The 26,333-nt window shown below is 40.5% G+C and overlaps 1 protein-coding gene across 1 annotated transcript; it reads right to left on the reverse strand.

The window, feature by feature from the left end:
* Positions 1-1,084: 1,084 nt before the first annotated feature.
* On the reverse strand, positions 1,085-3,031 carry LOC128636038 (zinc finger protein 800-like). The gene is given in 3 exon segments (XM_053689114.1): positions 1,085-1,665; positions 1,667-2,290; positions 2,292-3,031. Coding segments are annotated over 3 exon segments (1,830 nt in total). The 5' UTR covers positions 3,002-3,031; the 3' UTR covers positions 1,085-1,169.
* Between the last annotated feature and the right edge of the window lie 23,302 nt (positions 3,032-26,333).

Below are 26,333 nucleotides of genomic sequence, written 5' to 3' on the forward strand. Positions count from 1 at the left end.
CCTACTAGATCTTCCCCCCGGTCCACTGTAAGTTCTATTATTGCAGAAGCAACAGCATAAAGTGGTAGACCCAGCAAACTCACAGAGCAGAGCCACTGAGTGCTGAAACCGGCAGTAGATAAAAATCGTCTATCATTTCTTGCATCATTCACTTCCAAACAGTCTCTGGAAGCAACATCAGCACAAGAACTGTGCATCAGGAACTTCCTGAAACTGGTTTCTATTCGACACGTGTAAGAGCAAAATATTAGTATTGTCCAAAAGATTGACTGACAAAAAACTTGTTTATTCTGAACAGGATCATGCATTATTAAAAAAAAAAAAAAAAAAAAAAATTCTGAAATACCTCTTTTAAATAAATCCAACTTCGGTATGAAGTGTGGCAAAACGTATATTAATACAAATCAACAGCTATAAAAAGTAAACAGGTGCATAATTTTGTAAGTCGTTGCACAAACGAATAACAAAATTGTCTGACACTGGAATGGATATATTAGAACTGAAGTGCAACTCAATAGCTGTATAAAAAAGTGAGCTTTTGAGTTGCACTTTTCATCTAAAACATCCAGGAGGGGAATTATGAATTATTAAATTATGCACATGAATATTTTTTTTTCTCTTCACTTTTTTTTTTTTAATATTCCTTTAGAAACTTCCATATTCGAGGATACAGCAACATAGTCAAATATGAGTTGAAAAGAAAAAAAAAACGAAAAAAAAAACAACAACACAACAGCAATCAGAAAGCTGACTTCTATTTTAAAAATTCAGGCAGTAGATTACAAAAAGTAGACCCACTTCCCCTCATGCTGCAACTTGCCGACTTTGCTTGTCATTTTAATACATCACATTTAAACTTATGTTCCCTTATTTCAGGATTTTTCAAAATTTAACTCATATCACTGTAACAAAGACATGATGTCTCTCTCAAGGTTACAATTAATTTTATCCAGTTACAAAACTCATCTTACTTAAGAACTATCTTAACATCAGCTGGTCATCCTTCATAAGTGTCTTGAAACTACCAAAAAAACAAATTTCAATTAAACGTTCTTCAGATTTTTTTTTTTCTACTAGATTAGTTTGTTTTTAAGTTTGCTGAAAAAGTTTCAAATGAATTATATCTTGCCTTAAAAAAAAAAAAAAAAAATCGATTTACTTGGGTACATTCAAGAAGCATGCATTTTAGATCTGGTACTTCTTCCTTTTGTTTCCACTGAAGAATTGTTGGAATTTGTTTTATGGGTTTTTTTATGATGTTCCAAATCAGCCTTTTTTGCAAAAGCTTTTCCGCACTTATTACATTTAAGCAAAGAAAAGTTTTTGGTGACTTTAACTTCAATGCTAGCTTCAACTCCATCTTGCTTTTTTATGGGAGATGTTTTTGTTGCATCTTTTTGGGGCCCTCGTTTTAAATCTTTACTGAGAATACAATCAATAGGTTTTTTGATCGCTCTGCTTTCCAAATTTGCAGTAAGTTTTACTAGAGCTTTTGCTGTCTTTTTATGTACCACTGTTATGTGCCTTATTTCATCACGTTTACGGCGAGTCTCGTAATTGCAGAGGGGGCATCGGTAAAACTTCACATAGAGACCATTTCCATCCGTATGTAACTCAATGTGTTTTGATAGATTTTCCTTAGAAGTAAACTGGCGTTTACAGAGTGCTACCTACCACTGGAAGACTTGCCTTGGGAGAATCTGCATCAGTTTTAACTTTATTCTTCTGTGTGGTTAGTGTACTCTTTTTCTCATTTGCATTATTTGCTCCCTTTAATTCATTCTGAGGTGAGTGGGAACCAGAAGTGGCAGTAGAGTCTACAGAGCTTTCCACTTTTACTTTGCTGTCTGTGTTACCCGTGTGTCCTTTGTCCAGTTTGGAATGTACAGCAGGAAGAATGGTCTTGTGTACAATCTGTACATGCTTTTTTAGAAGGAAGCGTGAGGTATAGCGTCGTTTGCAATAGGGACATTTACATGAACTTAGGGTAAAGTCAGAGTTTACAGGGGACTTCTGAGTTTTCAGAGATTTTTTAGGGGACCCAGTTTCCAAAGCTATCCCAGGTTTTGTAGGGGCCTCAGAGGGTGAATCCCGTCTCATTCCTTTGTGGACTTCATCAACATGCCTTCTTACATTTGCTTTTGTGGCAAATGATTTAAAGCAAACTTGACACTTTGTACCACTTGGTGTATAATCGACTATACTGAGCCCTCTTGCAGTAGTCAGAATTGGCCTTCTTTGCAGTTCAATAAATTTCTTTATGTCCTCCAGCTTCTTTTTGTGCACCCTGCATACAGTTAAAATCTTTCTTGCAAACACAACATGAAAATGGGTGAGTAATACTTACTTCTTTAACCAAAGATACAACACAGTCTGTCATCACTGGTTTCTTTAAATCAAAGGTAGTTAGATCCCTTTTTAAACGCACTGTAGGAGTAGATTCTGCTATTTCAGTTGCTAGAGTTTTATTAGAGGTTGGTGAATCTACTTGAATTTCATCTGAATCTGGTACAGGTCCTTTACGAACACTCTCATTTGCAGCGTCAGCAGGTGTTACATATTGAAAAACAGCATTTTTATTGGTCTGAATGGGTTCTAGTTTTATTACATATTCTGGTTCGTTGACTTTTGGATAAATTGCCTCCAGCAGATCTTTTATGGCTCGACTTTGTCTATCATTTTCATTAGGTGGATTTTCATCCACACAAACTTTTGATAAGCAGTAAAACTGTTTGTGCGTGATCAGATTGGGTAGTCCTCTGAAGAGACTGCAGCATGTTTTGCATTCAAAGATGGTGTCGACTTCTCTTAGTAGCATGTGTTTAAGCTGTTTTGTTCCAGATCGAAAACACTCAATAATTTGCTGGATTCCAGATTTTGAAGTCTGCACCTGCTGCTGTAGTAGAGGTGGATCTCTAGGCTCCGAAACTTGCTCAAAAGGGCCCACGTCATGGTCAGTCTGACAATATTTGTCCCTTACGGGTATTTTTTGAGCATTCATTCTACTTTCTCCAGCTTCAATCTCATTTTTATTCTGCCAGTTTGGCCATGCTGAGACTCCAGTGCGTGTCCCCTCCCCAGTGAGTTTTGGATGCGACGCACATGAATTGGGAGCTGATCATGCGCTCCCGGCCGCCCTGACCATTGCGCACACAACAGGACTAAAAGATTCCTTCTTAAAGGGCCATGATACCCAAATGTTGAAACACTTGAAAGTGATGCAGCATAGCTGTAAAAAGCTGACAAGAAAATATCACCTGAACATCTCTATGTAAAAAAGAAAGATATGTTACCTCAAAAGTTCCTCAGTAGCCACATCCCATTATAAAGGACTTCTAAGCAGCAAATCAGTATGTCTGTCCCTGGACAGTGGAAGGAGCAAGCTTTGTGCACTCTCATCTTATTTCCCTATTCTGTGTAAGGAAGTTTACAATGAAATCTCATGAGAGTTAAGTGAAATCTCATGAGATCACAGTAAAAGAGTTCATGACCTCAGCACTGTTGATGCTGATTGACTGCTGTTCATTTCTTCATTTTTTTTTTACCCAAGTATAACTTTTTATACAGAACTTACTCTTGCTGCGCTTAGGAAGTTGTGATGTAAAATATCTTCCTTTTTTACATAGAGATGCTCAGGTGATATTTTCCTGTTAGCTTTTTACAGTTATGCTGCACCAGTTTCAAGTGATTTAGCATATGAGTATTATGTCCCTTTAAATTATTTTAAATGTTTGGTTCGGGCAAACTTCGTTCATGCAGATATTTGGTTTGGATGAATATTGGATTTAGATACATTACAATTATTTCTAACGGGAACAGCTAATATACAGCTAGATTACGAGTTATGCGCTCTATAGGGAAATTAATGATCTCAACAAAAGTTGCGTTATTTAATCCTCTATAGCGCAGCCATTACAAGTTTTGAAACAGCCAGCTTGTGCATGCGATATGGTGCTTTTAAGCTCCATACCGCACACAATTCAAGCACTGTTTTGACTTGTTCATGCACGCTTTCCCCATAGACATCAATGGAGAGAGTGGGCTAAAAAACTAAACTAAAACTTGCGATCGCGGAATAAAAAGCTCCGTAACACAGCCCCATTGATGTCTATGGGGAAAAAAAACGTTACGTTTAAACCTAACACCCTAACATAAACCCCACGTCTAAACAACCCTAATCTGCTGCCCCCGACATCGCCGCCACCTACATAATGTTATTAACCCCTAATCTGCCACTCCCGATATCGCCGCCACCGAAATAAATCTATTAACCCCTAATCTGCCGCTCCCGATGTCACTGCCACTATACTAAAGTTATTAACCCCTATTCCCCTGCACCCCAACATCGCTCACACTTTAATAAATATATTAACCCCTATTCTGCCGCTTCCCGACATTGCTGCCACTAAATAAAGTTATTAACCCCTAAACCTCTGGCCTCCCACATCACTACCACTAAATAAACCTATTAACCCCTAAACCGCCAGCCCCCCACATCGCAACAATCTAATTTAAACTATATTAACCCCTAAATCTAACCCTAACGTAACCCTAACCGTAAACGTAACCCTAACCCTAACACCCCCTAACTTTAACATAATTAAAATAGACCTAAATTAAATGTACAATTATTAATTAAATAATTCCTATATAAAACTAAATACATACTTAACTGTGAAATAAAACCTAAGCTAGCTACAATATAATTAATAGTTATATTGTAACTAGCTTAGGTTTTATTTTTATTTCACAGGTAAGTTTGTATTTATTTTAACTAGGTAGTTAGTATATAGTTATTAACTATTTACTAACTACCTAGTTAAAATAAATACAAACGTACCTGTGAAATAAAACCTAAGCTGCCTTACACTAAAACCTAAAATTACAAAAAATAAAAAGCCTACCATTACAAAAAATAAAAAAACACTAATATTACAAAAAATAAAGAAACTACCATTACAAAAAATAACAAATGAAATTATACAAAATAATAAAAATTATTCCTATTCTAATACCCTTTTAAAAAAATAAAAAACCCACCCAAAAATAAAAAAGCCTAATCTAAAATAAACTACCAAGGGCCCTTAAAAGGGCCTTTTTGTGGGCCCTTAAAATGGACTTTTGTAGGGCATTGCCCTAAAGTTAACAGCTCTTTTGCTACAAAACAAAACAAACACCCCCTAACAGTATACAAACCCCCACCCCCCAAACCCACAAAATAAAAATAAAGTAAAACCTAATCTACCCATTGCCCTGAAAAGGGCATTTGTATGGGCACATGAAACCCATTTTTTTTCTTTCATGATTCAGATAGAGAATACAATTTTAAACAACTTTCTATTGCCCATTGCCCTGAAAAGGGCATTCAGCTCTTTTATGAAATGCCCAAGCCCTAATCTAAAACTAAAAACCCACCCCAAAACAAAAAAAATACATTGCTCAAAATAACAAACAAATTATCAAAAATAATAAAAATTATTCCTATTCTAATATCCATTTAAAAAAAAAAAAAAACCCCAAAATAAAAAAAAACTAAGCTAGAATAAACTACCAATAGCCCTTAAAAGGACATGAAACCCAATTTTTTTCTTTCGTGATTCAGATAGAGAATACAATTTTAAACAACTTTCTAATTTATGTCTATTATCTAATTTGTTTCATTATCTTGGTATCATTTGTTGAAGAAGCAGCAATGCACTAATGGTTTCTAACTGAACTTATGGGTGAGCCAATCACAATCGATATATATATGCAGCCACCATGCAACAGCTAAAACCTAGGTTCTCTGCTGCTCATGTGCTTGCCTAGATAAACCTTTCAGCAAAGGATAACAAGAGAGGGAAGCAAATTAAATAATAGAAGTAAATTGCAAAGTTGTTTAAAATTGTAATCTCTATTTGAATCATGAAATAAAAATTTTGGGTTTCATATCCCTTTAAAAGGGCCTTTTGTAGGGCATTGCCCTAAGTTAAATAGCTCTTTTACCTGAAAAAAAAATACAAAGACCCACTAACAGCGCGGAGCGTGTCCATCTTGAAAACATCCGTCACGAAGCATCCTCTTCATACGGTCACCGTCGTACACTGAATCTTCAATGCAAGGTACGCGATTTAAGATGGCATCCCTTGCATTCCTATTGGCTGATTTGATTTTGGAAATTCAAATCAGCCAAAAGGATGAGAGCAACTGAAATCCTATTGGCTGTTCAAAATAGCCAATAGGATGAGAGCTTCTGAAATTCTATTGGCTGTTCAAATCAGCCAATAGAATTTCAGTTACAATACGAATAATTTTTATTATTTTCTATAATTTCATTTGTTATTTTTTTGTAATGGTATGTTTTTTTTATTTTTTGTAATTTTAGTGTTTTTTATTTTTTGTAATAATAGGTTTTTTATTTTTGTAATGTTAGGTTTTAGTGTAAGGCAGCTTAGGTTTTATTTCACAGGTAAGTTTGTATTTATTTTAACTAGGTAGTTAATAAATTGTTAATAACTATTTACTAACTGGTCTATCTAGTTAAAATAAATACAAACTTACCTGTGAAATAAAAATAAAACCTTAGCTAGCTACAATATAATTATTAGTTATATTGTAGCTATCTTACAGCTAGATTTGGAGTTTTGTCGGTAACGACCCGAAAAGCTAACGCTGGTTTATTTCTGGCCGCACCTTTAAAATAACTCTGGTATTGAGAGTCCACAGAATGGCTGCGTTAGGCTCCAAAAAAGGGAGCGTAGAGCATATTTAACGCAGCTTCAACTCTCGATACCAGAGTTGCTTATGGACGCGGCCAGCCTCAAAAACGTGCTCGTGCACGATTCCCCTATAGGAAACAATGGGGCTGTTTGAGCTGAAAAAAAACCTAACACCTGCAAAAAAGCCGCGTTCAGCTCCTAACGCAGCCCCATTGTTTGCTATGGGGAAACACTTCCTACGTCTGCACCTAACACTCTAACATGTACCCCGAGTCTAAACACCCCTAACCTTACACTTATTAACCCCTATTCTGCCGCCCCCGCTATCGCTGACCCCTGCATATTTTTTTTAACCCCTAATCTGCCGCTCCGTAAACCGCCGCTACTTACATTATCCCTATGTACCCCTAATCTGCTGCCCCTAACACCGCCGACCCCTATATTATATTTATTAACCCCTAATCTGCCCCCCACAACGTCGCCTCCACCTGCCTACACTTATTAACCCCTAATCTGCCGAGCGGACCGCACCGCTATTATTATAAAGTTATTAACCCCTAATCCGCCTCACTAACCCTATAATAAATAGTATTAACCCCTAATCTGCCCTCCCTAACATCGCCGACACCTAACTTCAATTATTAACCCCTAATCTGCCGACTGGAGCTCACCGCTATTCTAATAAATGTATTAACCCCTAAAGCTAAGTCTAACCCTAACACTAACACCCCCTAAGTTAAATATAATTTTAATGTAACGAAATTAATTAACTCTTATTAAATAAATTATTCCTATTTAAAGCTAAATACTTACCTGTAAAATAAATCCTAATATAGCTACAATATAAATTATAATTTTTTTATAGCTATTTTAGGATTAATATTTATTTTACAGGTAACTTTGTATTTATTTTAACCAGGTACAATAGCTATTAAATAGTTAAGAACTATTTAATAGCTAAAATAGTTAAAATAATTACAAATTTACCTGTAAAATAAATCCTAACCTAAGTTACAATTAAACCTAACACTACACTATCAATAAATTAATTAAATAAAATACCTATAATTATCTACAATTAAACCTAACACTACACTATCAATAAATAAATTAAATACAATTCTTACAAATAAATACAATGAAATAAACTAACTAAAGTACAAAAAATAAAAAAGAACTAAGTTACAAAAAATAAAAAAATATTTACAAACATTAGAAATATATTACAACAATTTTAAACTAATTACACCTACTCTAAGCCCCCTAATAAAATAACAAACACCCCCAAAATAAAAAATGCCCTACCCTATTCTAAATTACTACAGTTCAAAGCTCTTTTACCTTACCAGCCCTGAACAGGGCCCTTTGCGGGGCATGCCCCTAAGAATTCAGCTCTTTTGCCTGTAAAAAAAAAACATACAATACCCCCCCCAACATTACAACCCACCACCCACATACCCCTAATCTAACCCAAACCCCCCTTAAACAAACCTAACACTAAGCCCCTGAAGATCTTCCTACCTTATCTTCACCATACCAGGTTCACCGATCCGTCCTGAAGAGCTCCTCCGATGTCCTGATCCAAGCCCAAGCGGGGGGCTGAAGAGGTCCATGATCCGGCTGAAGTCTTCATCCAAGCGGGAGCTGAAGAGGTCCATGATCCGGATGAAGGATCCGGATGAAGTCTTCATCCAAGCAGGAGCTGAAGAGGTCCATGATCCGGATGAAGTCTTCTATCAACGGCATCTTCAATCTTCTTTCTTCCGGATCCATCTTGCAGACCTCCGACGCGGAACATCCTCTTCTCCCGACGCCTACTAGCCGAATGACGGTTCCTTTAAGGGACGTCATCCAAGATGGCGTCCCTCGAATTCCGATTGGCTGATAGGATTCTATCAGCCAATCGGAATTAAGGTAGGAATATTCTGATTGGCTGATGGAATCAGCCAATCAGAATCAAGTTCAATCTGATTGGCTGATCCAATCAGCCAATCAAATTGAGCTTGCATTCTATTGGCTGTTCCGATCAGCCAATAGAATGTGAGCTCAATCTGATTGGCTGATTGGATCAGCCAATCGGATTGAACTTGATTCTGATTGGCTGATTCCATCAGCCAATCAGAATATTCCTACCTTAATTCCATACAATAAAATAAATACAATTCCTACAAATAACTACAATGAAATAAACTAACTAAAGTACAAAAAATAAAAAAGAACTAAGTTACAAAAAATAAAAAAATATTTACAAACATAAGAAAAATATTACAACAATTTTAAACCAATTACACCTACTCTAAGCCCCCTAATAAAATAACAAACACCCCCAAAATAAAAAAATGCCCTACCCTATTCTAAATTACTAAAGTTCAAAGCTCCTTTACCTTACCAGCCCTGAACAGGGCCCTTTGCGGGGCATGCCCCAAGAAGTTCAGCTCTTTTGCCTGTAAAAAAAAACATACAATACCCCCCCCCCTCAACATTACAACCCACCACCCACATACCCCTAATCTAACCCAAACCCCCCTTAAATAAACCTAACACTAAGCCCCTGAAGATCTCCCTACCTTGAGTCGTCTTCACCCAGCCGAGCCAAATTCTTCATCCTAGCGGAGCAAGAAGAGGTCCTCCATCCGGTAGAAGTCTTCATCCAAGCGGGGCAGAAGAGGTCTTCCATCCGATTGAAGTCTTCATCCAAGAGGCATCTTCTATCGTCATCCATCCGGAGTGGAGCGGCAGCATCCTGAAGACCTCCGACGCGGAACATCCATCCTGGCCGACGACTGAACGACGAATGACGGTTCCTTTAAATGACGTCATCCAAGATGGCGTCCCTCGAATTCCGATTGGCTGATAGGATTCTATCAGCCAATTGGAATTAAGGTAGGAATATTCTGATTGGCTGATGGAATCAGCCAATCAGAATCAAGTTCAATCCGATTGGCTGATCCAATCAGCCAATCAGATTGAGCTCGCATTCTATTGGCTGTACTTTAGTTTATTTCATTGTATTTATTTGTAAGAATTGTATTTAATTTATTTATTGATAGTGTAGTGTTAGGTTTAATTGTAGATAATTATAGGTATTTTATTTAATTAATTTATTGATAGTGTAGTGTTAGGTTTAATTGTAACTTAGGTTAGGATTTATTTTACAGGTAAATTTGTAATTATTTTAACTATTTTAGCTATTAAATAGTTCTTAACTATTTAATAGCTATTGTACCTGGTTAAAATAAATACAAAGTTACCTGTAAAATAAATATTAATCCTAAAATAGCTATAAAAAAATTATAATTTATATTGTAGCTATATTAGGATTTATTTTACAGGTAAGTATTTAGCTTTAAATAGGAATAATTTATTTAATAAGAGTTAATTAATTTCGTTAGATTAAAATTATATTTAATTTAGGGGGGTGTTAGTGTTAGGGTTAGACTTAGCTTTAGGGGTTAATACATTTATTAGAATAGCGGTGAGCTCCAGTCGGCAGATTAGGGGTTAATAATTGAAGTTAGGTCGGCGATGTGGGGGGGCCTCGGTTTAGGGGTACATAGGTAGTTTATGGGTGTTAGTGTACTTTAGAGTACAGTAGTTAAGAGCTTTATGAACCGGAGTTAGCCCAGAAAGCTCTTAACTACTGACTTTTTTCTGCAGCTGGAGTTTTGTCGTTAGAATTCTAACGCTCACTTCAGACACGACTCTAAATACCAGAGTTAGAAAGATCCCATTGAAAAGATAGGATACGCAAATGACGTAAGGGGATCTGCGGTATGGAAAAGTCGCGGCTGAAAAGTGAGCGTTAGACCCTTTTTTGAGTGACTCCAAATACCGGCGGTAGCCTAAAACCAGCGTTAGGAGCCTCTAACGCTGGTTTTCACGGCTACCGCCAAACTCCAAATCTAGGCCTTAGTTTTTATTTCACAGGTAAGTATTTAGTTTTAAATAGATATTATTTAGTTAAAAATTGTTTACTTTAGTTCTATTTTAATTATGTTAATGTTAGGGGGTGTTAGGGTTAGGGTTACGTTAGGGTTAGGTTTAGGGTTAGGTTTAGGGGTTACTAGTTTAAATTAGTTTATTGCGATGTGGGGGGCTTTCGATTTAGGGGTTAATAGGTTTATTTAGTATATTTCATTGTGGGGGGCTTTCGGTTTAGGGGTTAATAGGTTTATTAGTATATTTCGTTGTGGGGGGCTTGCGGTTTAGGGGTTAATTGGTTTATTATAGTGGTGGCGGAATTAGGGATTAATAACTTTAGTATAGTGGGGGCGATGTGAGCAGACGGCAGATTAGGGGTTAATAATATTTAAATAGTGTTTGCGATGCAGCGGTTTAGGGGTTAATAACTTTAGTATAGTGGCGGCGATGTCGGGGAGCGGCAGAATAGGGGATAATGATTATTAATAGTGGCGGCGATGTTGGGAGAGGCAGATTAGGCGTTAATAACTTTAAAATAGTGTTTTGCGATGTGGTAGGGCCTCTGTTTAGGGGTAAATAGGCAGTTTACTGATGTTTAGTGTACAGTTTAGTTATGAGTTTTATGTAACAGTTTTGTAGCGTATAACTCATAACTACTGCTTTTAGATTGCGGAACGGATCTTGTCGGTGTAGGCTGGAACGCAGGTTTTTTTTAGTCTCACTGCAAAACTCGTAATTGCAGCGCTATGGAAGTCCCTTTAAAAAAACATAATTTTTACGTGTGCGGGACTGACGTTTCGTTACAGCCTAAAAGGCTTGCGGTACAGCTATACCGACAAGACTTGTAATGGCTGTGGTGCTGTTTTAACGCTGAAATGACCATTTTTTCGCGTTAAAACACGAACGCAAAACTCGGAATCTAGGTGATAGACAATTAAATTAAATTTTTTTTTTTTATATTATAGGATTTAAACAATTAAAAGAACATTTATCCATAACCCAGACCTATCACTTCACAAGTACATCTGAACCATTGTATTTTACACAGATTAGTAGCAGGCACCAAACTGAAACCGTTAGATGAATTACAAGAATTACATACGGTTAAATGTTAGAAGCTTATAGGGTTTTTTATGAAAAAGAGCTGATTCCCTTTTAATGGCTATATTTGTAGTTTAGTGTAAGAATAGGCTTTTTATTTTGGGGTGTTTTTTTATTGGGATTTTAAATAGGCATAACTCTTTTGTTACTTTTGGTAATTTGTTATTTTTTTGTAATGTTAGTTTTTTTTTTTTTAAGGAATGGAATTTTTTTTTTTATTTGGGGATGGGGTGTGTGGCGATTTATGGGTTAATAGTATAAAGAGGTAGTTTGCAATGTGGGGGTGGCAGTTTAGGGGTTAATAGTGTAGTTTAGTGCAACTGCATCCTCCAAACAAACTCTTTATGCGACCTTTCAGGTCACGTAAAACATTTTAGCAGAAAATGTGATTTCGTTTGTGCGATCGCATTTACTTTTAACTTGTAATCCGAGCGCACATTACCAGTTAACACTACCTGTAGAAATTAACAAATTTGCAGTAATTTTAACAGTGCGCCTCTTGTAATATGGATTTGAGCATAAGGAACACAGTGTTGGCGTTTACACTGCTCATGTAAACAATAGCGCTCCACTCTAAATCTAGGCCTTAGTCACTGTAGTAGATTCCATTGTTTTTCTATAATCAATTCTATGTGGTAAAAAAATTTAAATCGTTTTAGTAAATTAATTGAGTAGAATTTTAGATTATATCATGTTAGAAAGTGTATGTTTCTAGTCCATTTAATCTTATGATTATTATTTGCAACCATTGATATATTGCTCCTGTCACACTGCTCCGTCTCAGCGGCGGCTCAGCGTTTCTTCTCATGGCCGTTGCCATTGTTGCGGAGGTTGTTGTGGCGATAATGTCATCACTGCACTCTGTCTCCTTCCTCTGATGCCGTTCACCGGTCTGCATGCGCCAATCTGCTCCTATAAGTCTCCCTCACTTCCTATACCTTGCCCAAGTATAGATGTTACTTTGTGTACTCCTGGGTGCTTTTTTCTACTGTATTGCTGGATTGCCTAATTAAGACTGAACACTGCCTGTCTGACCACTCTGCCTGTTTAAACCCTGAATTGCTGGATTGCTTAATTGATACTGAACTCTGCCTGTCTGACTACTCTGTCTGTTTAACCCCTGTATTGCTGGATTTCCTAATTGATACTGAACTCTGCCTGTCTGACTACTCTGCCTGTTTAACCCCTGTATTGCTGGATTGCCTAATTGGCACTGAACTCTGCCATTCTGACCACTCTGCCTATTTAACCCCTGAATTGCTGGATTGCCTTACTGCTACTGAACTCTGCTTGCCTCTGACCACTCTTCTGATTAACCCCTGAACTGCTGTTACTCTGGATTGCCTCATTGTTTCCGGATTCTGCTTGCCTGACTACTCTCCAGTTATTCCCTGTAGTGCAGAGAAGGATTGCCCATCTATTGTGAGTACTGTCACCTCATTTACTTATCTATTCTCTTGTTCTGGGATATTCTCTTGACTGCGGGATAAGAAGACTACTAGCCAAGTTTGGGCTGATAGGGAAATATCCCACAAGCATTACATTATACTTTAACCATGGACCCAAATGAGGTAGCTAGAGCAATCTCTCTTCAGGGACAGATGCTGGGAACCCATGCCTCACACCTGCAAAGCCTGGATTCCAAATTGGAGACTATTACTACTATGCTCTCCTCACTTGTTGCAGAGAAGAATTCTGCAACTGTTGCCACACAGCCTGTACTTGCTGCTAGTACCGCAACCTCCTCCCCTGATTCTGGTAGCATACCCCGGATACTGTTGCCTGACAAGTTTGATGGCACTACCGACTCTTTTCAACCAGTGCAGGCTGCATTTCCGCAATGAACATCATACCTTCCAGTCTCATCAATCAAAGGTTACATTTATCATTTGTTTGTTGAAAGACAAGGCCCTAGCCTGGGTCTCACCCCTCTTGGAACAGAGTGCTCAACTCCTGAACAATGCTGATACCTTAATTTCTGCATTATCTTCCATATTTGGGACTTCTGCTGCAGAGTACACTCTCTTGGATCTCCGTCAGAGCAATAGATCTGTGGCACAGTATGCCATCGAGTTTTGCACCTTAGCACTTGAGACCAGTTGGGATAGCAGTGCTCTCAAGGCAGCCTTCTGGAGAGGCCTGCATGTATGCATCAAGGATGAGCTCACTTATCGTGATGTTCCCTGGATGATTTTATAACACTCTGCATCAGTCTGGATTCTCGCTTTTAGGAAAGAGAAGCTGAGAGAGAGAGAGAGAACTAGCAGAATCCTTCCCTCTCGTCCTCCTACCCATCCAGCCAATAGACCGCCCTCTACCCTTCCATCACCTCCAGTTACCTCTGAAGAGGAACATATCACTCTTCCCTTAAATCATCAGAATCTGAAAGACAGAGAAGAAGGAGATTAAGACTGTGCTTCTATTGTGGTTGTAATGCACATCACTGAAGAATTGTGATATACTGCCGGGAAAAGCCAACGCTTAGAGGATAAGAGTTGGGTACCTCTAAGCATGGCCACTACTGATTCCCCCCACTCTTCTTGGATCTTGGTACCTATTACTTTCACATTTCTCCAGAACTCTGTCCACGCTCAGGCCTTTATTGATCCAGGGGCAGCCGGGAATTTCCTAGATTACCATTTCATGATTCACGCAGGGTTGCCTCTTCTCCTGAAAAAACAATGTCTAAAAATAACCACTCTGGATGGCACTCCCCTTGGATCAGGTTTAATCAATTTTGAATTAGCACCCCTAACCATTACTGTGGGGGTCCTATATTCTGAACAGTTGCAGTTTGATGTCATCCATTCTCCAGCACAAATATTATCCTTGGTCTTCCTTGGCTGCATAAACACAATCCTCATTTCGACTGGACTGAAGGACAGTTTGCCTCCTGGGGTAAATCCTGTTTTCACTCATGCTTGGCTACGGTTACTCCACTACAACACATTCCTATAGCCAGCCTTCTGACCCCTTCTAACCTTCCCTCATTATACGCAGACTTTACTGATGTCTTTGAAAAGAAAGCAGCTGATGTGCTACCACCTCACCTCCCTTACGACTGCAAAATTTACCTCTTTCCTGGAGCCTCACTTCCCAAAGGAAGGACTTATCCACTGTCTAAAGATGAAACCAATGCCATGGAAGAATATATCCAAGAGAACTTAGCTAAAGGCTTCATTCGCCCTTCCTCCTCACCTGCCGGGACTGGGTTCTTTTTTGTCAGTCAGAAGGATGGTGGTCTGGGACCCTGTATCAACTAAAGAGCCCTAAACAACATAACGATCAAGAATCGTTATCCTATTCCCTTGATCACTGAATTATATGATTCACTCCAATATGCAAGCTACTTCACAAAATTTGATATTCGCGGGGCGTACAATCTCATTCGCATCTTCCCGGAACATGAGTGGATGACTGCCTTCTACATGAGATCAGGGTATTATGAGTACCTTGTAATGTCTTTTGGGCTGTGCAATGTCCCTGCTGTCTTTCAAGCATTTGTCAATGATTGTACTGTTATCGTCTATTTGGGTGACATCCTCTCATTCTCCGCCACCCTGGAAGAGCATCATGAGCATGTGAGACAGGTGCTTCTTCATCTCAGAGAGAATTCTCTGGTAGCCAAGTTGGAGAAATGTGAATTTGATCAAGTCCGAATTCAATTCCTTGGATAAATCATCTTCAAAGAAGTTTTCACCATGGATCCCACTAAGCTAACAGCAGTTCTGGAATGGCCTTAGCCCACCACATTCAAGTAGTTACAGAGATTCTTTGGGTTTTCCAACTATTATCGCAAGTTTATAAACAACTTCTTCAAGATTGTTGCTCCACTCACTGAGCTGACTAAACGGAACAGAGACTGTAAGAATTGGCCCCATTTGCTGCTACAGATCTCTCGTCTGAAGACGGCCATTTGTACTGCTCCTGTGTTACGTCATCCTGATCCTGATTTACAGTTTACCTTAGAGGTTGATGCCTCTGAAATTGGAGCTGGTGTAGTCTTAACCCATAGAGACCCTTCAACCTCTAAGTTGCATCCTGTGGCCTTTTTCTCTAAGTGGTTTTCCCCTGCAGAAAGGAATTACGACGTGGGAAATCATGAACTCCTAGCCATCAAGATGGCCCTTACTGAATGGCATCACTGGCTAGAGGAGGGTACTACTAACCCCATTCAGATTCTCATGGATCACAAGAACCTGATGTACTTAGAGACTACCCATCCTTGACAGGCCAGGTGGGCCTTATTCTTTTCCCATTTCAACTTTACAGTCTCTTACCTTCCTGGGACGAAGAATAAAAAGGCTGATGCGCTGTCCCATCAGTTTCCTCAGTCTAATGACGCTTTTGAAGCTCCTATCAAACACATCATACTTCCCTCCTGTGTCATTGCTCAGCTCAACACCTCTCTTCTTCAAAGACTGCAACGTGCCCAGTCAAGAAAACCTTCTGAAGCCCCTGCGGCTCCTAAAAATCCTTTATGTTCCTCCAAACCTTCGCTCTCCTGTGCTATCCTGGGCTCATGACAGCAAGCTGTCAGGTCATCCTGGTTTGACAAGAACCTTTAAACTCCTTTCCCAACACGTTTGGTGTCCTACCATGAAGTCGGACTCTCAGGCTTATGTCAAGGCTTGTCAGACTTGTGCTGTTAATAAGACTTCCCGTTCTCTACCTCATGGCCTACTTCAACCATTGTTCATACCTAGACAACCATGGACACATATAGCCATGGATTTTGTTGTAGATCTCCCTCCCTCTGACCATCATACAGTCATCTGGGTTGTGGTGGATCGATTCTCCATACTTGCTCATTTTATACCTTAACCTAAGTTACCTACAGCCCAAGAATTGTCCACTCTTTTTCGGTTACATGTGGTACGGCTCCATGGTATACCCATAAATATCGTCTCTGACAGAGTAGCTCAATTTATTTCTACCTTTTCGAGGAGCTTTTGCAAATTGGTTGGAACCACTGTTTCTTTGTCCTCTGGTTATCACCCCCAGACTAACGGACAGAAGAATCAATCAGGACCTTGGAGCTTATCTCAGAACATATGTCAATTCACAGCATACTAATTGGTCCGGGTTGTTACCCCTAGCTGAACTGGCTAAGAACACCCATTGGCATTCTTCTCTACGATGCTCTCCTTTCCAGGCCGCAGCTGGTTATCAACCTTGTGTCTTCCCTCTTTCCGCACAGTCTGCAGGGGTTCCTGCTGAAGAACGTCACTTTACTGATCTCACTACCCATTGGCAACTGTTCGTGCCTTTTCAGTAGGTGAATGTGTCTGGGTCTCTCCCACGACATGTTCATTTACGTCAACCCTGTCATAAGTTAGGACCCAGGTATATCGGTCCTCAAAAGACTATCTCCTGTTGCCTATAAAGTGACTTTACCCAGAACCCTGTGCATATACCTAGTCTTCCATATATCACTGCTCAAGCCTTACATCACGAACAGATACACTTGACTCAGACCTCCTCCTCCACTATTAATTCATGGTGAACCTGAGTATGAGGTCGCTAAAATCCTGGACTCCAGATTCAGGCACAGGCAACTACAATACCTGGAAGGGTTACTCTGTGGTGGATTGATCCTGGATTTCAGCCTGTGATGTTCATGCTCCATCTTTGGTCTCCAGGTTTCATGCTACTTATCTCTCTAAGCCAAATTTGGGTCCCGGAGGTACCCTGTGTCAGGGTTTTTTCTGCTTTGTTTGCCATGGGCTGCTGGCAGCCATTTTACTCACCTCTCTTGCTGTCTCTGGTGCATACTGTGTGATGCTGCTCATTTCATGCACTTCCTTTTATGGCCAGACTGGTGTACATCATCCATGTGAGACAGGATGCAGTCTCAGAATTGTGATGTCATCACTTATTATTTAAAGGGCCTCTGTTCAGTATGCTTTGCCCTTGCGTTGTCTCAGACCTGTTTGTGAGAGCTCCTGTGTATTACCTGACTGTCTGATGTCCCTCCTGGTTCCTGATCTCTGGCTTGTTCCTGACTCTGCTGTTCTCCTTGTTCCTGATTCCGGCTTGTCTGACTACTCGCTTTGGGTCCTGACTCGGCTCGTCTGACTATTCGGTTTGGCTCCTGACTCGGCTTGTCTGACTACCAGCTCAGGGCCATGAATCCTGATGGTGCTAATAATCCACCTTTACCTGCCATAGGCCTAGATTTGGAGTTTGGCGTTAGCCGTGAAAACCAGCGTTAGAGGCTCCTAACGCTGGTTTTAGGCTACCGCCGGTATTTGGAGTCACTCAAAATAGGGTCTAACGCTCACTTTTCAGCCGCGACTTTTCCATACCGCAGATCCCCTTACGTAAATTGCGTATCCTATCATTTCAATGGGATCTTTCTAACTCTGGTATTTAGAGTCGTGTCTGAAGTGAGCGTTAGACATCTAACGACAAAACTCAAGCCGCAGGAAAAAAGTCAGTAGTTAAGAGCTTTCTGGGCTAACGCTGGTTTATAAAGCTCTTAACTACTGTACTCTAAAGTACACTAACACCCATAAACTACCTATGTACCCCTAAACCGAGGTCCCCCCACATCGCCGACAATCGAATAAATTTTTTTAACCCCTAATCTGCCGACCGCCACCTACGTTATCCTTATGTACCCCTAATCTGCTGCCCCTAACACCGCCGACCCCTGTATTATATTTATTAACCCCTAACCTGCCCCCCACAACGTCGCCTCCACCTACCTACACTTATTAACCCCTAATCTGCCGACCGCAAAGCGCTGCCACCTACGTTATCCTTATGTACCCCTAATCTGCTGCCCCTAACACCGCCGACCCCTATATTATATTTATTAACCCCTAATCTGCCCCCCACAACGTCGCAGCCAGCTACCTACAATAATTAACCCCTAATCTGCCGACCGCAAAGCGCCGCAACCTACGTTATCCGTATGTACCACTAATCTGCTGCCCCTAACACCGCCGACCCCTATATTATATTTATTAACCCCTAATCTGCCCCCCTCAACGTCGCCTCCACCTGCCTACACTTATTAACCCCTAATCTGCCGACTGGAGCTCACCGCTATTCTAATAAATGTATTAACCCCTAAAGCTAAGTCTAACCCTAACACTAACACCCCCCTAAGTTAAATATAATTTACATCTAACAAAATTAATTATCTCTTATTAAATAAATTATTCCTATTTAAAGCTAAATACTTACCTGTAAAATAAAACCTAATATAGCTACAATATAAATTATAATTATATTATAGCTATTTTAGGATTTATATTTATTTTACAGGTAACTTTGTATTTATTTTAACCTGGTACAATAGCTATTAAATAGTTAAGAACTATTTAATAGTTACCTAGTTAAAATAATTACAAAATTACCTGTAAAATAAAGCCTAACCTAAATTACAATTAAAACTAACACTATACTATCATTAAATTAATTAAATAAAATACCTACAATTACCTACAATTAAACCTAACACTACACTATCAATAAATAAATGAAATACAATTCCTACAAATAACTACAATGAAATAAACTAACTAAAGTACAAAAAATAAAAAAGAACTAAGTTACAAAAAATAAAAAAATATTTACAAACATAAGAAAAATATTACAACAATTTTAAACTAATTACACCTACTCTAAGCCCCCTAATAAAACAACAAAGACCCCCAAAATAAAAAATGCCCTACCCTATTCTAAATTACTAAAGCTCAAAGCTCTTTTACCTTACCAGCCCTGAACAGGGCCCTTTGCGGGGCATGCCCCAAGAAGTTCAGCTCTTTTGCCTGTAAAAAAAAACATACAATACCCCCCCCGAACATTACAACCCACCACCCACATACCCCTAATCTAACCCAAACCCCCTTAAATAAACACTAAGCCCCTGAAGATCTTCCTACCTTATCTTCACCATACCAGGTTCACCGATCCGTCCTGAAGAGCTCCTCCGATGTCCTGATCCAAGCCCAAGTGGGGGGCTGAAGAGGTCCATGATCAGGCTGAAGTCTTCATCCAAGCGGGAGCTGAAGAGGTCCATGATCCGGATGAAGTCTTCATCCAAGCGGGAGCTGAAGAGGTCCATGATCCGGATGAAGTCTTCTATCAACGGCATCTTCAATCTTCTTTCTTCCGGATCCATCTTGCAGACCTCCGACGCGGAACATCCTCTTCTCCCGACGCCTACTAGCCGAATGACGGTTCCTTTAAGGGACGTCATCCAAGATGGCGTCCCTCGAATTCCGATTGGCTGATAGGATTCTATCAGCCAATCGGAATTAAGGTAGGAATATTCTGATTGGCTGATGGAATCAGCCAATCAGAATCAAGTTCAATCCGATTGGAACCGTCATTCGGCTAGTAGGCGTCGGGAGAAGAGGATGTTCCGCGTCGGAGGTCTGCAAGATGGATCCGGAAGAAAGAAGATTGAAGATGCCGTTGATAGAAGACTTCATCCGGATCATGGACCTCTTCAGCTCCCGCTTGGATGAAGACTTCATCCGGATCCTTCATCCGGATCATGGACCTCTTCAGCTCCCGCTTGGATGAAGACTTCAGCCGGATCATGGACCTCTTCAGCCCCCCGCTTGGGCTTGGATCAGGACATCGGAGGAGCTCTTCAGGACGGATCGGTGAACCTGGTATGGTGAAGATAAGGTAGGAAGATCTTCAGGGGCTTAGTGTTAGGTTTGTTTAAGGGGGGTTTGGGTTAGATTAGGGGTATGTGGGTGGTGGGTTGTAATGTTGGGGGGGGGGTATTGTATGTTTTTTTTTTACAGGCAAAAGAGCTGAATTCTTAGGGGCATGCCCCGCAAAGGGCCCTGTTCAGGGCTAGTAAGGTAAAAGAGCTTTGAACTGTAGTAATTTAGAATAGGGTAGGGCATTTTTTATTTTGGGGGTGTTTGTTATTTTATTAGGGGGCTTAGAGTAGGTGTAATTAGTTTAAAATTGTTGTAATATTTTTCTTATGTTTGTAAATATTTTTTTATTTTTTGTAACTTAGTTCTTTTTTATTTTTTGTACTTTAGTTAGTTTATTTCATTGTAGTTATTTGTAGGAATTGTATTTAATTTATTTATTGATAGTATAGTGTTAGGTTTAATTGTAGGTAATTGTAGGTATTGTATTTAATTAATTTAATGATAGTATAGTGTTAGGTTTAATTGTAACTTAGGTTAGGATTTATTTTACAGGTAATTTTGTAATTATTTTAACTAGGTAGCTATTAAATAGTTCTTAACTATTTAATAGCTATTGTACCTGGTTAAAATAATTACAAAGTTGCCTGTCAAATAAATATTAATCCTAAAATAGCTATAATATAATTATAATTTATATTGTAGCTATATTAGGATTTAGGGGTTAATACATTTATTAGAATAGCGGTGAGCTCCAGTCGGCAGATTAGGGGTTAATAATTGAAGTTAGGTGTCGGCGATGTTAGGGAGGGCAGATTAGGGGTTAATACTATTTATTATAGGGTTAGTGAGGCGGATTAGGGGTTAATAACTTTATAATAGTAGCGCTCAGGTCCGGTCGGCAGATTAGGGGTTAATAAGTGTAGGCAGGTGGAGGCGACGTTGTGGGGGGCAGATTAGGGGTTAATAAATATGATATAGGGGTCGGCGATGTTAGGGCAGCAGATTAGGGGTACATAGGGATAATGTAAGTAGCGGCGGTTTACGGAGCGGCAGATTAGGGGTTAATAATAATATGCAGGGGTCAGCGATAGCGGGGGCGGCAGATTAGGGTTTAATAAGTGTAAGGTTAGGGGTGTTTAGACTCGGGGTACATGTTAGAGTGTTAGGTGCAGACGTAGGAAGTGTTTCCGCATAGCAAACAATGGGGCTGCGTTAGGAGCTGAACGCGGCTTTTTTGCAGGTGTTAGGTTTTTTTTCAGCTCAAACAGCCCCATTGTTTCCTATGGGAGAATCGTGCACAAGCACGTTTTTGAGCCTCTTTCAAGGAGTGCTTGCGGAAGCCTCCTTTTCCGTTGTCTCCTACGTGTTCGTTTCCACCCATGCCTCCATCTCCTCCCATGCCTCCTGGTCCCGAGTCACCAGGTAATGCTGAGCCAATGCAGTTGGGATTCACGCGTCTCTCTGTGGCGGAGAGGGCCTTTAGGAGGAGTGAGGGGCTCTGCCTCTATTGTGGGTTACAGGGCCACATTTTGAAGTCTTGTCCTACATGGCCGGGAAACGCTTACACCTAAGGTCCTGTCAGGGGCAGACCTTGGTTGGTTTATCCTCATCCCCGGAACCACTTAAGGAGAAACCTTTAGTCACGGTTGTCCTTTCCTGGGTGGACTCCTCCATAGTCACCCAGGCTCTTATTGACTCCGGTGCTGTGGGCTATTTCATTGACAGTGTTTTTGTATCAAAGCACTCCATTCCTGTTTTGCCTCAGTCCGTTCCGCTTGCTATTGAGGCCATTGATGGCAGGCCCCTTCAGCCCGCACTCGTTACTCATAAAAATGCTCTGTTATCCATGGCTGTTGGGGCTCTCCATTTTGAAACCCTCCAGTTCCAGGTGATAAACTCTCCTCATTTTCCGGTTGTTCTGGGTTATCCCTGGCTCCAAAAGCACAATCCCAGTCTCGACTGGCGCAGGTCCGAAATTTTGTCGTGGTCGCCGCAATGTATTTCCACTTGTTTTCGGAAACCAGTTAAAGGCTTGTGCACTTCTTCGGTATCTTAATTGCCAGAGGAGTACCGAGAGTTCCTAGACATTTTTGACATGGTGCGTGCCGGTATTTTGCCTCCTCACCGGTCTTACGATTGTGCCTGCAACCCGGAGCCATTCCTCCTCAGGGCTGTGTTTACCCTCTGTCTGTTGCGGAGAATTGTGCTATGGAGGAGTATGTTGCCGGTGCTCTGTCGCGGAGGATTATCTGCAAGTCCTGCTCTCCTGCAGGGGCTGGCTTCTTCTTTGTGAAGAAAAAGGGTGGCGAGTTAAGACCATGCATCGATTATAGGGGTCTTAATCGTCTTACCATTAACAATGCTAACCCTATTCCACTCATTAAGGAACTCTTTGACCGCCTCAAGGGAGCTACTGTCTTTACTAAACTTGATTTGAGAGGAGCATACAATCTCGTTAGGATCATGGAGGGCCACAAATGGAAAACAGCATTTAACACCAGGACCGGCATTATGAGTATCTTGTAATGCCCTTTGGCCTATGTAATGCTCCTGCTGTTTTCCAGGAATTTATTAATGATGTTCTATAAGATATGTTGCAACAGTGTGTTGTGCTGTACTTAGACGACATTCTCATACACTCACCCACACTTGAGGCTCATCATTCTGATGTTACACGGGTTCTTCAGAGACTATGTGAGAATGGCCTGTTTTGTAAACTCGAGAAATGTGAGTTCCATCAGACTCAAGTAACCTTCCTAGGTTATGTTATCTCCGTTGCAGGGTTCTCCATGGATCCTGACAAGTTATCTGCAGTTCTGCAGTGGCCTCGCCCAGTTGGTCTTCGGTCTATTCAATGTTTTTTGGGGTTCGCCAATTACTATAGAAAGTTTATAAAAATTTTCTTCCTTGGTCAAACCTATCACAGACATGACCCGTAAAGAGAATGATCCACTCCATTGGTCACCTACTGCCATTAAGGCCTTTGATAGTCTTAAGACTGCCTTTGCTGCCGCTCCAGTTCTGGCTCATCCTAACCCAGTCCTGCCTTTTGTTCTTGAGGTTGATGTGTCTGAGACTGGAATAGGTGCCCTCTTGTCTCAACGTCCTATGCCTGATGGTTCCTTGCATCCGTTTGGTTTCATCTCTAAGAAATTGTCTCCAGCGGAGTGCAATTATGAAATTGGCGACAGGGAATTACTGGCCATAATTTTGGCACTCAAGGAATGGAGGCATCTTCTCGAGGGTACTAGCGTGGCAGTGCTCATTCTTACTGACCACAAGAATTTAACTTATCTATCTGAAGCAAAACATTTGTCGCCTCAACAGACCAGATGGGCGCTATTTTTGTCTTGGTTTAATTATGTGGTCTCCTACCTGCCTGGTAGTAAGAATGTTAGGGCTGATGCCCTCTATCGACAATTTTCACCTCTGTCCAAGGAGGAGTCTGTACCCACTCCAATTATCCCTCCTGACCATATTTTGGCTACCATACGTACTAATTTGACTTCTCCCTTGGGGGAGGAGATCCTGGCTGCACCTCCTGAGAAACCTAGTGGTAAGTGTTTTGTTCCTGAGAATCTTGTAACTAAACTTTTGCACACTTACCATTATCCTAAAGCCGCAGGTCACCCATACAAGAACCAAATTATTTGGTCTGGTCTTCGTTCTGATGTTGCTGCATATGTTGCCTCCTGCTCAGTTTGTGCACAGAATAAGACTCCTCAACGTCTTCCTGTGGGTCTTCTTCAGCCTATTGCTAATGGTGAGCATCCTTGGACACATCTTTCCATGGACTTCATTGTCGAGCTCCCTGTTTCCGATGGCAATACTGTTATCCTTATGGTGGTTGACCGTTTTTTTAAAATGTCACATTGCATTCCATTGAAGAAGTTGCCTACCGCTCAGGAGCTTGCTTCAATTTTTGCCCGGGAGGTCTTCTGTTTACATGGGTTGCCCAAGGAGAGGTGCTCAAATGGTGATCCAGCTTTTCTTCTCCTCGGCATATCACCCTCAATCCAATGGGGCTGCAGAATGGTCTTTTCCAGCTTTGGAACAGTTCCTCCATTGCTATGTCTCAGATCACCACAATAATTGGTCTGAACTGTTACCTTGGGCAGAGTTTGCTCGTAATAGTGCTATTAATGCTTCCTCCAATTTATCCCCGTTCATGGCGAATTATGGGTTTCAACCATCCTTGCCTGATGTTCATGTATCAGGTTCCTTGGTTATTTGAATCACAACTGCAGAGTCTAAATAAATTATATTTGTTTCACAACTGAAGTACAGGCTATTATATCAGCATAGACTGTTTTACTCAGAGTGATTTTTATAAGTAATGGCAGTAAGTCTTTATATGGTTATATAATATTGTTATACCATATAAATATTTAGAGGCTGAAAATAAGTATTATTATTAATAACAACTTTTGACATTAGTTGTGCTCAAACCCAAATGAGAGAGATAGTGTTCATTGTAATAAGCACTGAAGCATGAGAGATGTGAGACACACAGACTGCAGCTGCTGACAGGGGCGTGACCTGCTGCGAGACACAGCACACAGAGTAATGCTTGCAGCGTGGATATCTGAACACAGACTAGTGATTGCAATTGGTGCTGTGAGACACACTGAGTTGTAAGGAGCTGTATGGCACGCTGAGATGAAAGAAGCTGTGTGACGTCACATAAAGTCCGTTACTGTCCGGTATGAGAATGTATCAAAGGAAGTTCATAGAATTAAATAAAACATACGTTGCAAACAAAGTAATATCTGAGAGACAAAGTCAATTTACATAAGTTCAAGAGAAAACATGAAATTTGTAATTAGCCGTTACTTAAGGCATCCAAGGTAAATTAGAATTGATACAAGTACCGTAGCGGTAGTTGGTAGAATCCTCCTGTTGGAAATTAAATAGCAATTCCTGTAGAGATGTGGAGTTGAAATAAATTAATACTTCTTGGAATAGCAATCTTCAGGATGAATGAGACTAGTTGTTATTAGTCCCTTTATGAGACCAAACTGCAGCTGGTATTTGTAATTCCAAATGTTAAAGTAGTAGAAGTAAATCTTCTTTTGATAAGTATATAGCTTATAAGAATCAGAGCACTGGTTTCAGCAAACAATACTCAACAACTAAGCACTTGTTTGGGGCGGGGTGATGCCTTAAGTACAGGTGAGGAAGGTGAGTTGAGGCAAAAAGTAAAAGCAGGACTGGAATCCTTACATCATGCTCCCGCCCCCCTCCGTGCCTTCCATGCCTGTTTCCTCAATAAGCCTTTTGTCCTCCCGCGGGGGGCGGGGTCGTTGAGGGGAGGGTACTGTCAGGGTTTTTTCCTGCTTTGTTTGCCATGTGCTGCTGGCAGTCATTTTACTCACCTCTCTTGCTGTCTCTGGTGCATACTGTGTGATGCTGCTCATTTCCTGCACTTCCTTTTATGGCCAGTCTGGTGTACATCATCCGTGTGAGACAGGATACAGTCTCAGAATTGTGATGTCATCACTTATTATTTAAAGGGCCTCTGTTCAATATGCTTTGCTCTTGTGTTGTCTCAGACCTGTTTTTGAGAGCTCCTGTGTATTTCCTGGCTGTCTGACGTCCCTCCTGGTTCCTGATCTCTGGCTTGTTCCTGACTCTGCTGTTCTTTTTGTTCCTGATTCCGGCTCGTCTGACTACGCTCTTTGGCTCCTGACTCGGCTCGTCTGACTATTCGTTTTGGCTCCTGACTCGGCTCGTCTAACTACCAGCTCTGGTTTTGATTCCTGGCTTGTTATTTGAGTTGTGGACTTTTTATTATTTTTTGCTATTAATAAAGGTGTGATTATTTTTGCACTTCTCGTCTCAGTCTGATTAATGGTATCCTGACACCCTGTAAGAAGGGGGCTGTGTCACTCTGCTCCGTCTCAGCGGCGGCTCTGCGTTCTCTTCTCATGGCCTTTGCCTTGGTTGCGGTGGTTGTTGTGATGATGTCATTGCCACACGC

This window comes from Bombina bombina, chromosome 1, assembly GCF_027579735.1.
Source record: "Bombina bombina isolate aBomBom1 chromosome 1, aBomBom1.pri, whole genome shotgun sequence".
NCBI lineage: Eukaryota > Metazoa > Chordata > Amphibia > Anura > Bombinatoridae > Bombina > Bombina bombina.